The 15,528-nt window shown below is 35.1% G+C and overlaps 1 protein-coding gene across 3 annotated transcripts in view; it reads left to right on the plus strand.

Moving 5' to 3' along the window:
- The window catches only part of RASGRF2 (Ras protein specific guanine nucleotide releasing factor 2), a 214,533-nt gene that overhangs the window by 64,326 nt on the left and 134,679 nt on the right, over positions 1-15,528 (plus strand). For all 3 annotated transcript variants that reach the window (XR_008549249.1, XR_008549250.1, XM_037529979.2), the window contains exon 2: positions 1,932-2,038. Coding sequence is in view for 1 of the 3 variants with exons in the window: in XM_037529979.2 (XP_037385876.1) it covers positions 1,932-2,038 (107 nt within the window). In the remaining 2 variants the exon portion in view is untranslated. The remainder of the gene's footprint in view (positions 1-1,931; positions 2,039-15,528) is intronic.

Consider the following 15,528-nt stretch of genomic DNA (forward strand, 5'->3'; position numbering starts at 1 on the left):
GGCGGTGTTTAATTTTTTTTTTTTTTGATTGAGCTGAATTTGTTAATGTAACTCCTGGGAAGGTAACTTGTAATTCTCAAAACTCTTTCCATCATTGTTATGCCTGAGACATGGTCTAACCTTTGGATGTACTGTGCTAATGTAATTGCCTTGCTGACTTTTAAAGGTGGCTTTTAATTAGGTTACCAGGCAGCAGCTGCCATTGAGGTGCAGGTTGCAGCTTTTTAATGGCTTGGGCCGGTATATTGTTACCTCTCCCTGACCTGGACATCTGGGCTTGGATGGTAGCTAGCAGGTACTAAAATGCCAGCACTTATAGGATCGCCCTTTAAGCCATTGATTGGTTATTTTATTGAGTTTCAACTCTTTTCCTATCAAATTTAAATGGAGCTTTATTGAATACAGTGCTAAACTCAATTCTTCCATTCTCAGTGGCCTTTTCATCATGTTATTTCCCCATAGTTTATGACATTTAGTCCTCTGGCTGGACGGAGGTTTAGGAACTAAAGACAGCTTGTCCTTGTTGGGACTCAGACTGTTCACGGGCAAGTAGGGTGGATTATTTCTCAGGCATGACCCAGACCCCTCAATTGGTTGATGATTTTTGTGCAGGCAACTGGAAGTTTGTTAGCTAGGTTTTTTTCTTTTGATAATGTTGTGCTGAAAATTCTTTTCCAAAAAATATTCTCGAAGTACTATTGCTTTACATCTTTGTCTCCCATGACCAAAGCACCCAGAGTCCTCCGCCATAGTCCATTGAGCTGCCACCCCTCCCCTGTTCTTATCTCTAGGATTATTGCCAGATGATTTTATATTTGCTCGAAGAAAATGAATTTGTAACTGTCACAGTGAGTAAGCAAAACTTTGGGGGGTGAGGTGAGGTGTCTCTCCCTTATTATTTTTCAAAGTGATTTTACTATTTTGACTTTTTGTTATTCTATGTAGATTTTAGATTCAGTTTGGAAAATTCTACCAAAAACATCTAATAATATTTTTATTGCATACACTGAAATTATAGCTAAATTTACTTAAAAAATTTGTTTTTATATTGAAGTGACATTGGTTTACAATGTTGTTTGTGATTTAGAGGTATAGACTCTCTCCCTTCAGGTGTATGTTATCACACCACACCCACCACCAAAATACCCATAATCCTCCACCACAGTCCATTGGGTTTCTTCCCAGCTCTGTTCTCTCCCCTCCCTCTGGTAGCCTTAGTTCTACTTTTTAGAGGTAATAAACATATTTAATCTTAAGTTGTTCATTTTTCTTTGCTATTACAAATGTTTTCAAATTAAATTTTGTGCTTGTTGATTTATCAAAGTGCAATAAATGTTTGTTTATTGACTTTATATCCAAAGGCTTATCATTTGTTCTTAATCTAATCATTTTCAATGAATTTTTAATGTAGACAATTATATCACCTGTGAAAAATTATCTTTCCCTTGCTTTTCATTACTGGTGCCTTTTTTCTTAATTTTTTTATATTTCCCTGAAGATAGAATTAGTAAATAGAGGTAGTGATAATTGCCACATTTTAAAATTTCTGTTTTTAGAATGGTTGCTTCTAATAATTCATCATTTAGTAAAATGTTAACAGTAAACTTTTGGTAAATAGCCTTTTTTTGGTTCAGAAATTTCACTTTCTAGTTTGCAAGGAATTTAAATCATGTGTTTGTATAGAATTTTATCAAATACCTTTTCCATAGCTAATGAGATGTTATGGGTTGAGTTTTATTGAGGGGTGTTAAGATGCAACCTATGGTATCTTCTAGACGCAAAGTTAATGCCTCTTTGATGGGAGTTTTGTCTTGAAATAGGATTTACATAATGCCAGTGTATTTTGTAGACATAAACCCTTTGTAGGAAAATACCATGTTATAATCTCATGCTTGAAAACAAAACTGAATTTTGTTTACTTCTCTTTCTAGTACTACTTTACTGTTCTGTTTGGCCACGAAGGTCAGAAGCCACTGGAGCTACGTTGTGAGGAGGAGCAGGATGGTAAAGAGTGGATGGAGGCCATTCACCAAGCCAGGTATGGGTTTAAATCCTCTGTGTGATACTTAGGATACTGAGTAGTTCTTGCATTTGGGGTAGTTTTAGAATAACTTATAATTTCAGGAGGATTTCTCCTTGTCATGTCCCTCTTAGTCTCGTGTTAGATGATTCTTTGAGTTTTCTCTGACTATATTCTAGCTTAAGATTAAAGGTAGTAGCATAATAACAGTGATAATAGGTGACTTTGTGGATTTATTCCTCTATATCCCCAAACTCTGTTTTAAGTGCTTCTCAATTAAGAAGATATTTATTAGATGCATTGATTTACTTATCCTCTCAATAATCTGAAAGAGGGATAATAATGCCCTTCTTTTAAAAATAAGGAGATGGAAATCTGGAAGGGGAGTTTGCCTGCCTGAGGTCATATAGCTAGTGAGGCAGAGCTGGGGTATGGACCAAGCCCAACCCCACATTTGCAAACTTTATCTTGTGTAACCTGGTTATGAGGAAGATGACACCAAACTCTATTTAGGAAATAGAGGTGTGTGAAAGAAAGAAACATGCTTATCCTTAAATGGGAATGAGAAAACTGAAAAAGATACAGAAAAAGAGATCTTTCTTTTTATTTTCCATACCTAGATCTGAAGTCCAGTTTATTTTTTGCTTTAAAAAAGCTCTTATGCTCACTGCTTTTCACCTGCCCCACTCTAATCAGGCTCTTGTCATTCCACATCTCCCTATCATATCTCTCAGCTTTTGGTGTTTCAGTAAAAATGCTCCAGCTTGGGCACATTTTCTTTTTCTTCACCTGATATGTCACTCCAATATGTCCACTCTTGTGGCAGGTGCATGCTAAATGCTTTACATACTTATCCCAACCTATTTTACAGATGGAAAAACAAAGGTCCAAAATGATTAATCAGATTGGCCAAGATATAACACAGAATTGTTAAGCTGAAGATCTGGGGTTGTAGTTTAGGTTAATCTTAATCCATATTTTAACTACTTTTCTACATTATACATCTCTTTGTTATCTTCTCTTTTTCTCTTCAAAATTTCTCTCTTATATTTCCTTTTGTCTTATTTTATTAAAAGTGAGCCCAGGATCAAAATTAAAAGATGTTATTTGCAAAATATTTAGTTCCTTTTCTTTTCACCCCTCCAAAACATTCTCTGAGATGTATACTCTCTAAGTGGGCCCTGGGGACAGCTTGCAGACATCATGATTCAAGCACACTGCTCAGCTGTTTTTGTTCTTGGAGCTGTCTGTTTGAGGATTTTGTTCTAGACTTAGGGCTTATGTAGAATGATTTACTGTAGAAAGGTCAGGTCTTCAAAGGTGAAAGAAGTATCAAGTTGGCAAGGTAGACCCCTTGGGTCATTTCCAGACACAATCTGTATGACCACTTCTATTTCTTTCTACCTGGGAGTTAAAATGAAGTAATTAAAACATATAAATTTTCCTGCCTTTTGCATTCTGTAAAAGCCAGGTACAATTAGTAGCAAAGCAAATATCTTGCTGAAACATATACAGAGTATTAATTACTTTAAAAATAGTTATATTTCCAATAAGAGTTTTTTTTGGCCATAAAAGCCCTCATATATCAGTAATCACCCTTAATATAAGTGGACTGAACTCCCCAATCAAAAGGCATATTATAGTCTGATGGGTTAAAATACAACACCCAGCTATGTGCTCCTTATAAGAGAATCACTTAAACTATAAAGACAAACAGACTTAAAATGAAAGGATGGAAATTGGTACTCCAAGCCAATCAAAAATTTAAAAGCAGGGACCTCTATACTTATATTAGATAAATAGACTTCCACAGAAAAAAGATAGCAAGAGACAAGGATGGATATTATAAAATGATAAAAGGATCAATACAACAGGAAGACATAGCAATTATCAATATGTATGTGCCCATCATAGCAGCACTAATATATAATATAGCAAACATTAACAGGCCTAAAGGGAGACATTGACAACAACACAGTAATGGGGGGAACTTTTACATCAATGGACAGATCATTCAGATGGAAAAATCACTAAGGAAATAGTGGTCTTAAATAAAATTTGAACAAGATGGACATAATAGTCATTTACAGAGCACTCCATCCCCAACACCAGTACACATTCTTCTCAAGTGCTCATGGAATATTTTCACAGATAAACTATATGTGGGAACACAAAATAAAATAATATATTATGAAGACTGAAATAATATTGTGTCTTTTGGATAATAATGGTATGAAACTAGAAATCAACCACAAAAGAATGAGAAAAAAAACGTATATTTGTAGAGAAGAAATAACCTGCTAATGAACAATTATTGTATCAATGAGGAAATAAAAGGTGAAACAATGATACCTCGAGATGAATGAAAATGAAGACATAACATCAGGACCTATGGAATGCAAGAAGAGGATGCTTATAGTAAATTTCCATAAATATAAGTAAATTTCTGGTAAACTTCCTGAGACCTTCCTCAGGAAACCAGGAGAATCACAAATAAAATATCTAAGCTCACACCTACATGAACTAGAGTAGGAAGTAGAAGCAAAACCAAAAGTAAGGAGATGGAAGGAAATAATAAAAATGAGAGAAGAAATTGGTGAACTAGAGATCAAAAAAAATCCAAAAGATCAGTAAAACCAAGATATGATTCTTTGAAATGAGTAACAAACATCATTTTAGCCAGGCTCACAAAAAGAGATTAACCACAAATAAATAAAATCAGAAATGAAAGAGATGTTATAACAGATACTACAGAAATACAAAACATTGTAAGAGAGTACTATGAACAATTATATAACAATAAATTAGGTAACATAAAAGAAATAGATAAATTCTTAGAAATATCTCACATTCCAAGACTGAATGAGAAAGAAATAGAATACCTGATGACACCCACATGATTAAGAAAATGGAAGCTGTAATCAAAAACCTCCTGAAGGATTTAATGCCGACTGTTCTCATTTCATTCCTTTGCATGTGGTGGTCTAGTTTTCCCAGCACCATTTATTGAACGAACTGTCCATGTTCAATTGCATATTCTTTGTTCCTTTGTCAAAGATTAGTTGTCCATATAAGTGTGGCTTTACTTCTGGGCTCTCTATTCAGTTCCATTGGTCTATGTGTCTGTTTCTCTTCCAATACCAAGCTGTTTTAATTATTATGGCTTTGCAGTATAGCTTGAAGTTTGGAAGTGTGATACCTCCTTTCTCCTTTGTTTTCATCAGTAGGGCTTTGGCTCTTCACAGCTTCTTGTGGTTCCATATGAATTTCATCAGTATTTGTTCTATTTCTTTGAAGAATGTCATTGAGATTTTTATTGAAATAGTGTTCAATCTGTATATTGCTTTTGGTAGGATGGCCATTTTAATAATGTTAATTCTTCCAATCCATGAACAGGGGAAAAGTATTGGATGGTTTCACTTACAGCAGTAATATAGGGGAACCAAATAAGACATCAGTGTAAAAAAATAATAACAGTACAAAACACAACAAAGCAAAAACAGACAATAATAAATCAGAGACATACTGCAGGAAAGGAGGAAGGAGAGGGTTCAGAGGGAGGGAGAGAGGAGTAAAGGAGACTGTGGTGATGATGCTCAGGTGCATTGGTGAAGGAAATTCTATGGGGACTATACCTGAGGGGGTGGGGGCAATCAAATATTGTTTAAAAATGAACAATGATGTAAAAAACAAAAAATTAAAATAAAAAAAGTAAGAATAAAAAAATAATGCCTACTTTTCTCAAACTCTTCTGTAATAAAAAGGTGGGAGATCCCTTCTAGCGCTATCCATGTTGCTACGAATGGCATGAGTTTATCTTTTTTGATTGCCGAATAGTATTCCATTATGGGGAATACACAATGATGTAAAAGATATAAATAAAAAAAAAAAGAAAGAAAAGGTGGGAGAACTTCTAACTTCATTCTATGAAGCTAACATTATTACCCTGATCCTGTCCTGGACAAGGACATCATAAGAAAGAAAACTTCAAATCTGTATCTCTGATGAACACAAATGCAAAAATCCTCAATAATACTAACACACTAAATTCAACAGTATATTAAAGGGATCATACACCATGATCAAGTAGAATTTATTTCTTCAATATATGCAAATCAATAAACATGATATACCCTATCAACAAAAAAAAAGGACAAAAATAATATGATCATCTCAATAGACTAAGAAAAAGCTTTTGAGATGATTCAATATCCTTTTATGATAGACACCCACAAAAAAGTGGAAATAGAGGGAAAGTATTTCAACATTACAAAGGTTTATGTGGCAAATCTATGGTCAACATCATACTGAGTGACTAAAAACTGAAAGTTTTTCCTCTAAGATCAGGAACATGTCAAGGATGTCCACTCTCACCACAACTGATCAATATAGTGGGGGAAGTCCTAGCAAAGAGCAATTCTACTAGGAAAGAATATAAAAATATAGAAACTAGAAAGGAAGAGGTAAAACTATCACTATTTGTAGATGTCTTGGCAATATACATAGAAAATCTCAAATACTTCAGTAAAAAGTTATTTAAAATAATAAATGAGTACAGTAAAATATTAGGCTACAAAACTAATATACAAAAATACATTGTTTCTATATGCAAATTGTGAGATAGCAGAAACAGAAGTTAGGTAAACAACCCCATTTATAATTGTATTAAAAACTTAGATCTTTTGGGACCTCTCTGTTTGCACAAGGGGTTAAGCACAGCACTATGAGGTAATCTGGAAGCCTCTGCAGCACGAGTTTGATCCCCAGCCAGCCAGGGAGCAACCCACATAGCGCAGCAGACCTCTCCTGACTCGCCTGCTGCTCCCTTCAGCAGTGATTTTTAGTCAGTCTGCCTGTTCTGCTCCCCACTCTGTCTCTGGTGAAACCTCTCACATTCCCACACCTCTGGCCTGTACCCCAGTTCTTGTATGCATAAATAAATAAATCTTTAAAAAAAACTTAGATTTTTTCTGAGAGCATTTTATTTCTTTTCTTTTCTTTTTCTTTTTTTACTTTTTACATCATTGTTCATTTTTAAACAATATTTGCTTCCCCCACCTCCCCACGTGTAGTCCCCATAGTTCCTTCACCAGTGCACCTGTGCACCATCACCTCAGTCCCCTGTGTTCCTCCCTCCCTCCCTCTTATCCTTCTTCCACCTCCTCCCCAGCAGTATGTCTCTGATTTATAATTGTCTGTTTTTGCTTTGTAAAAACTTAGATACCTTGAAATAAATTTAACCAAAGAAGTCGTGAAAGGCATGTATACTGAAAACTTTTAAGACATTACTGGAAAAGGCACAAAGAGATGGAGAAGTATTCTGTGTTCATGAATTGAAAGAATTAACATTGTTTAAATTACTATGTTATTTAAAGTAACAGATTCAATGTGATCCCAGGGTCAACATCTCAGTATCATAGAACAAAATATCATTGTCTATTTGGAACAACAAACAATCCCCAAAAGCAAAAACATTTCTGAGAAAAAAAGAACAAAAATATATATAACATTCCCAATTTCAAACTGTATATACAAAACAATAGAAATTAAAACAGCTTCACAACTGAAATAAAAACAGACACACATCAGTGAAACAGAAATGAGAGCCCAAAATAAAACAATATATACATGGACAACTAATTTATTGCAAAGGGACAAAGAGCTTACAATGGAAGAAGGACAGTCTCTTCAATAAATGATAGGGGAAAACTGGACAGCCATATACAAAAGAGTGAACACTATCTAACATCATACATAAACAATTATTAAAAATTGATTGTAAGACCCGAAACCATAAAGTACATAGAAGAAAACAGGCAATGCACTCCTTGACATCAGCCTTAGAGATCCTTTTTGCCACTCCTACTCTAACGGGAAACATAAGCAAAAATAAACAAATGGGACTAAAAAGCTCTGTGCAATGAAAGAAACTTGCATAAATTGAAAAGACTTCCCACTGAGTGGGTGAAAATAGTTTCACTTCAAGGTTAATATCCAAAATGTGCAAAGAACTTATAAACTCAATAAATTAAAAAATGAAAAACTTAGTTTAAAAATGGACAGAGGATCTGAATGGACACTTCTCCAAAGAAGACATACAGATAGCTGACAGGTAGATGGAAAGATCTTCATCATCTCTTATTGTTAAAGAAATGCAGAGGAAAGCAAAGAGATGTCTCCTCACACCTGTCAGAATGGTAGTAAGTGTTAGAAAGGATGTGGAGAGAAGGTACCCTTACACACTTTGGTGGGAATGTAAATTGGTGCAGTCTTTATGGAAAGCAGTATAGAAATTCTACAAAAAATTAAAAATAGAAATTGTATACATTCTAGTTATCCCACTTGTGGGTATTTACCCAAAGAATATAAAAACACTAATTTGAAAAGATATAACCCCAAGTCATTGCAGCATTACCTACAGTATCCTAGAGCTGGAAACACCCTAAGTGTTCATTGGACACATTATTGAATTTAGAAGATGTAGTATACACAATGAAATATTACTCAGCAATGAAAAATGATAAAATACTGACATTTGCAACAACATGAATGGACCTAGAGGATATTACACTTAGCCAAACAGGGAGTGTTATAAAAGCCAAACAGGAAAAGACAAACAGTTTCATTTCACTCATATATGGTACATAGAAAAAAACAAAACAAACTAGCAATTAAATATTATAAAACAAACTCTTGAATTATAACAACAATTCGTGATTACCAGAAGGGTAGGATAGGTAAAATGGGAGAAAAGGGGCAAATGGTATGGTAAAGGATAGAATTGGACTTCCAGTGGTAAACTTAATGTAGTATATACATGTGCTGATTTTCATTGATGTACACATGAAACCCAATGTTAGCAGTGTTACTTCAAACAGAAGTTAATTAAATTAAAAATAAAAAAATAAAATAGATATTTTGGAAAACTTTGTTATGTATGTTGAAGTGGCTGAGTCAGTAATTGGTATTGATTTATGTGTGATCAATATCAGGGCATGTGTGATATTGTCAGAAAAAATACACTTTAGAAACCACTTTAGTGGTTTAGGTGATCTAATGGTAAAAGTTCTGTACTCTTTACATTTAAAGATTTGCTTAATGATTAAACTTTTTTTTTGATGTCCTGTCTTTTTGTTCCAACATATTTGATTTTCCTTTAACTCGAGATCCAGAACTGGGTACTTGATCACTTTCTTTTAACCTGCCTGTGTTATTTGAATTTTTGCTTTGAGATGTTTCCTAAATTTTGTTTTCTAAATTATCAGGGAAAATAATAACTTTTTCTTTTTTTCTTTTTTTTTTGATTTTTTAAAAAAATTTATACAAGAGCTGGTGTACAGGCCAGAGGCACAGGAGGGTGAGAGGATTCACCAGAGACAGAGTGGGAGCAGAACAGGCAGACAGACCGAAAGCACTGCTGAAGGGAGCAGCAGGCGAGACAGGAGAGGTCTGCTGCACCATGTGGGATTCTCCCTGGCTGGCCGGGAGTTGACCCTGCACTGCAGAGGCTGTGGACAACTTAACAGCGCTGCGCTCAACCTGCTGCACCACTAGGGAGGCCCCAACTTTTTAATTTAAGTTTTATTAAGTTGAATTTTTGGTGTAATCTTGGATCTGTGAAATTCACCCTGACTTTGTTCATACTTGGGCAAAGCCAGAAAGTTAATGAAGCATATTCAGAGAAAGAAATTGTCTGCCATTTTTGCTTTGCATTGTGCTAATTAAACGACTGATTGGTTGACTAAACATTTCACCAGAAGACAGTCTGGGATTATTAACTTGGTACTGCTGCCTTTTCAAGAGAAAAATTTTAAATGCTCAATAATTTTGCTTTCTTGATCCCTCTTTTTAAAAGATTTAGTGTTTGGTTAACTGATGACTATTTTAGTATAAGACTGGTTCTTTATGAGCTACAAATTCTCCTGCAGATACACACAGGAATGGGGACTTCTCAGAATCCTGTCTTGGTCACTGCTGTTTTCCTGAGATGGCATCTGAGGACCAGTGTGGGCGCTGCCTTTGTGTGCCATGAAAATCATATTCTTGGTGCTGCTTTTTGTTCTTCAGAACTGAGTTTATTTTCCCAATTTACCCTCAGAGTATCGTTGGGCCATCTTATAGGATGTTGAGGGTACCTGTATTCTTCATAAGACTTGAGTCAGTTAAAGATCTTTTTGGAAATTAGCATTCTCATTTTGAAACTTTGACCGAGTCCGGGAAGCTTGTTTGACAATTTTTCTTGAAGCTGGGTGACATTACATTTCTAAAACACTGGCACCTTTAAAATATCAATCATTACACCTTATTGGCATCAGTTCATGGGAAATAGCGAGCGAGACAGTCTTATTTTTGTCTGGATAAAATGAAACAAGAACATCTTAATAGCACCAAGGTCTACGTTTATTACATAAGTGGTTTGTTAGATGGGTGTGGAACTTTGGACATCCCAGGAACCTGTTATTTCTGTTTTGTTTTCTTGGCTTATCTATACTGTGGTTGATTTATTTGTGGCTCATGCATCACAGCAAAACCACAGGACTAGCAAATCAGAAATGGGTGGTGATGTCAAATGCAATCATGAAGCCATATCTCATATTCTTCTCGTAACCCTGAGACTATCATAACTACAGAGTTGAGAATGTAGATTTTGTTCATTTGAAATATTATATTTTTTTACTAGGAATTTCTGACAGACCCTTACTTCCAGATTTGGCACAATGAAAAAAAAAAAAGCAACATTTTTCTTTCCTTAGAGCCTGCAAAGTGTAATATGAAAGAAAGGGAGGAGTATGTTTGTGAGCTGTGAGAGCTGATCAGATGGTAGAACCTGTTTTCTATAGGGGAAAGTGGTGCTTGAATTTAATTTTCAATCCTTTGCTACTTTTCCTTGTGAGTTATTTTTCATAATCCTTGCAGTGTTTTCGCTTTAAAGGCTTGTCTCCTTTCTTACACATCCCACTTACACTGTAGTTGGACCTGTGTCAGAGCAGACACTCTGTCCTCATGTGCTCCTACTCACGGACTCCCTTCCCTCACCCCAGGGGGCGCATTTCTGTTTCAGGGAATATCTGTGTTGTGAGCCTCTTTGCTCTGATTTTTTGGCTCCATTAGTTCCATTTCTTGTTTATAGTAACAGTCTGTCTCACCCACCTCCCTTGGCTTTTTCCTGTATATGTTAATTCTCCTTAAATGTCTCCCACCTTAGAGCAAAATATTAAAAACCCTTCCTTGGTGCTGCATCCTCCTCTGGCTGCCTTCCCTCTTAAATGCAATCCCAGGCTGCTGGGAGAGACGGTTTGCCTGTACTCTTTGTGTGAGCTGCTCTAGCCCTTCATGATGGGTTTCAGCTCCTACCCCACTGAAACTGTTAGCAACTTGGGTCAACAATGACTTTCCAAAGCTTCTCTTTTCTTGTCTAACTACACTTTCTGTTCATATTTAATATTTACTTCTTGAATAATATGCCTAACATATAAACAAACTCTCTAAAATGAAAAAATTCAAGGAACACAAAAGTATATAGAGTCAAAAGTTACAGTTTCCTTTCATATTCCTCCCTGTCCACCCTTCCAGTCATTCCTGAAACCTGCTTATTTCCTGAAAGGCATTTACTGGTACCAATCTGGTGTTCAGTTTTTCAATACACTTGCATATGTATAGAAAAATAGATTATAAAATTACATACTCTTTTTAATTTACATTCACATTATTCTCAATTTTCCTCATATAATAATTTGAAAGTTGCCTTTTTTTAAACAATGGTGTATTGAGACCTACATCTTTTGAAATTGCCTCTCCTTTTTCTTTCATTCACTACTGATGCTTCTTCAGCATCTTTCTAATTTCTTTTCATCTTCTTCTACTTCTTATGCTTTGTTTCTTTAATGTCACTGCTCTTAAGGGTTCCACCCTTGTACCTTTCTCCCTTCCTTTGGCATCCACTTTCAAGTCCTCCACCATGTAGACATGCTTTTTCTATGCTGGGTACCATGCTAAGTCAAGATGTGCTCTGTTTAATAGTCAGGTCAGCTCATGAAGCATATTACCGTAAAATCTGAGGTCTTAGAACAATAACATGACCTCCTACCAGTCTTGCAAGAAATTCTACCAGTACCTATTAATGTACACTTATAAAGAAATAAATAGCTTGTGAGGAAGCTTGTGTGAGGAAAGGCTCATTAATATCAATTATGATATGACATTTTTCTCAGTTTTGTTTTATAGTATTATAAAATATAATTACTTTTATAGCATTCCTTAACATTTTTGGTCTCAAAGTAATAACTTTACCATTATTAGCTATTATATTTTCTTATTATAATATTTTGCTTATTTTTATATTTGTGTTTTAGAAATAATTATTGACAAATTTCTATATGCCCTAAAGTCAAACATGTTTAAGTAATAAACTATAACTGTGTCTGGAAAGAAGAAGCAATTTTTAAAAATAATTTTTTGAAGTGACTGTATTATGTATTACATGTTTCAGGTGAGCATCTGTAAATCAACATCTATATATACTATATTGAGTTCATCACTGAAAGTCCAGCTATCATTTACCATACATTTGATCTTTTTTTCTTGATTTATCTGTATCTCCTTTTCGTTTTCATCTGGTAACCACTAATTTGGTCATACATTATTAAATTTTATTTTTGTTTTATTTATTCATTTGGGTTTTTTTCTCTGTGTCATGTATGACTAAAACCATATGGTATTTGTCTTTGTCAGTATTTCACTTAGTATAATACCTTCAAGACCATCCATGCTATTTCAAATGGCAAAATTTCATCTTTTTTTCATAGTGGAGAAGTATAGATATATATACATATATGTAATCTTTGTCCAATCATTCCTCTGTCAGTGGACACTTAGGTTGTTTCTAGCCCTTGGTTTTGGTAAATAATGCTACAGTGAACATGGGGTGCATATCTCTTTTAGAATTAGTGTTTTTATGTTCTCTGGGTAAATATCCAGAAGTGGGATAAGTGGATCATATGGGATTTCTATTTTGAATTTATTGAGGAATCTCCATACTGCTTTCTATAATGGTTGCACCAATTTACATTTCTACCAACAGTATACAAGGGTTCCTTACAAGGGTTCCCATCTCATCTGTTAACATCCTGAAGGACCAATGTTCAGAAGAGGGGTTTTAGTCTTAACATTTTATCTTCCTTTGAATCTCTAACAGATGTTTGAGTTTCTATTCACTTCAAAAGTGACACTTTAGGAGAAAACATCCCATTGGTAGAGAGAGATTAGTGAGGATGACATAGCCATAGAACCTGAAGTAATGTGACAGCTAAAAAATATTGATTAGCCAGTGGAGTGGAGATATTGATGTAAAAGAATTTGACAGTCAGAATAAGTGGAAGGTATTAGTGCTAATATTGCCCTGAGTAATGCTAGGGAGGTCATGTTGTTTAGAAGAGGGCCTTGCTGCTAATGCTTAAATGTTACCTACCTGCTGTCATGCAGGGTTGAATAATCCCAATTTCCAAAAACAGCTGATGTCCCTGGTATTATGAATGCTGATTCTGAAGTCTTCTCTATGAAACTGAGCATAATCCTGGAGCTAGGTGGAGTTTTTCCTGCATAACTTCTCATTTGGGTTTACTATAGTTCTCATTATATATATATATACTGGCTTTCTAGATCTACATCTATATTAACATCAAAAATATGTTCAATCAAATTTACTAGAATGAGGGTCTAGCCCACTTAGCAGTTTCTTCCTAAGCTAATAAAAAAATTACCCTTCTATGAAACTAATTAAGTCTTATGTTTTTGTACTGTGCCTCTTCTCTGGACCCCTCAGGATTCTGTTGGAATGTTTTCTTCTGTAGGAATGGTGGTTGTTTAGTTTTGATTATAAATATTACACATGAATATTTTACTACCAATTATATGCCTCAGACTTGCCATCTGTTGGTACTCGACAGATGATTTTGGCTTTCATCCTGTTGATTTATATGGTTTAATTTTATTATTTCCCTTAGCAGTGAGAAGTTATTCACCACCACCCCACCCCAGTAGAAGTTAAACTAAATAACAAAAGCATCAAAAACCCAAATCAAATAATGAATAGATTAGGCAAAAATTCTTAAATTTGATCACTCTCTAGCAACTTGAAATTTAATCAGCTACAACATACTTTGGAAATATAGCAGAATAGAAATACTAATGTTCTGAAAGTTTGTTATACTGAAAGAAAAGCCATACATGTAGTTTCAGCTGATTTGATGCCATCCTGGAGTAGACATTGAACTACTAGTGGGATACATAAAGATAGCTTTGCGATATAAAGTTGAAAAGATAATCGCAGTAAGAGCAGTAAACTAAGGAGACCCAATGAAATAAAATGATAACCAAAAAATCATGAGGAAGGAAAGTTACTATGTGAAGAAGAGTGAACACAAAATAGGTCATATTTGATGACATCACAGCAGCAAATGTAATCCTATTAAAAGGTCAGACCTTGTGTTGCCTGATCAAAGCTTGCTTTCTCATACTGGGTGAAGGCATGAGACTCTATATAGGAGCCCTGCTTTAGAATACTGTTCCCTCTTCGACCTCTCACTCCCCTCCAGTAAACTGGCCACTTTGCCATCCCTTGGGCAGACCAGGCTTGCTCCCACCACAGGCCTTTTACACCTGCTCTTCCTTGTACCTGGAAGAGTACCAGTACCTTGTACCAGTTGCTCTACCAACTGGCCACATGGTTCATTTCTCAGGTCATTACTCCAGAACCAACTTCTCAGTAAGACCCTCTCTCACACTCTGGTGAAATTGTGACCCTTCTCCCCTAGTTCCTACCCTACTTCCTTCTTTTTCCTGTAAGGTACTAATTATCAGGATACATGCTATGTATTTTTCTTAGTTATTGTATTATCTTTTTTCTCCTTACTATTATGTAAACTACTTGAAGGCACAGATTTATTTATTTTTTTAATTTGGTTTACTCTTGCATCCACTGCTTTGAACAGTCATGGTTACATAATGATATCCAATGAATATTAAATGAAAGAGTGAATTTAGAGTCACAGGAACACAGAAAGAAGGAAATAAACATCACTCATAATTTGCTCTAGCCAAGATAACTTTTTTTTCTGTATTTTAATATGTGTCTTTCACTGAGTACTTATCTTTTCCCCTTCTCCCTATTCCATTTATGTATATATATACATAGTTTTTTTTTCCTGTCTGTGTACTTCAACTCCTGGGGGTTGTTCATTTATTAATAGATCTTGGGTACTCTATCTCTTTGGGGTTGTTTATTTATTAATAGGTCTTGGGTGTGTTCCCTTATGTTACCTATTTTTGAAAATATGATTTTTACTGGTCCGACCACTATGGAAAGCTTTCTGGAGGGTTTTCAAATTAGTAAAAATGGATTTTCCATATGACCCAGCAACTCCATTCCTAGGAATCTACCCAAAGGACACAAAAACAGTAATTTGAAAGGAAACCTGCACTCCTTGGGTGATGCAGTGGCGGGAGATTTA

This window comes from Talpa occidentalis, unplaced genomic scaffold (genome assembly GCF_014898055.3).
Source record: "Talpa occidentalis isolate TD23 unplaced genomic scaffold, MPIMG_talOcc4v2.1 talOcc4.6, whole genome shotgun sequence".
In the NCBI taxonomy this organism is placed as follows: domain Eukaryota; kingdom Metazoa; phylum Chordata; class Mammalia; order Eulipotyphla; family Talpidae; genus Talpa; species Talpa occidentalis.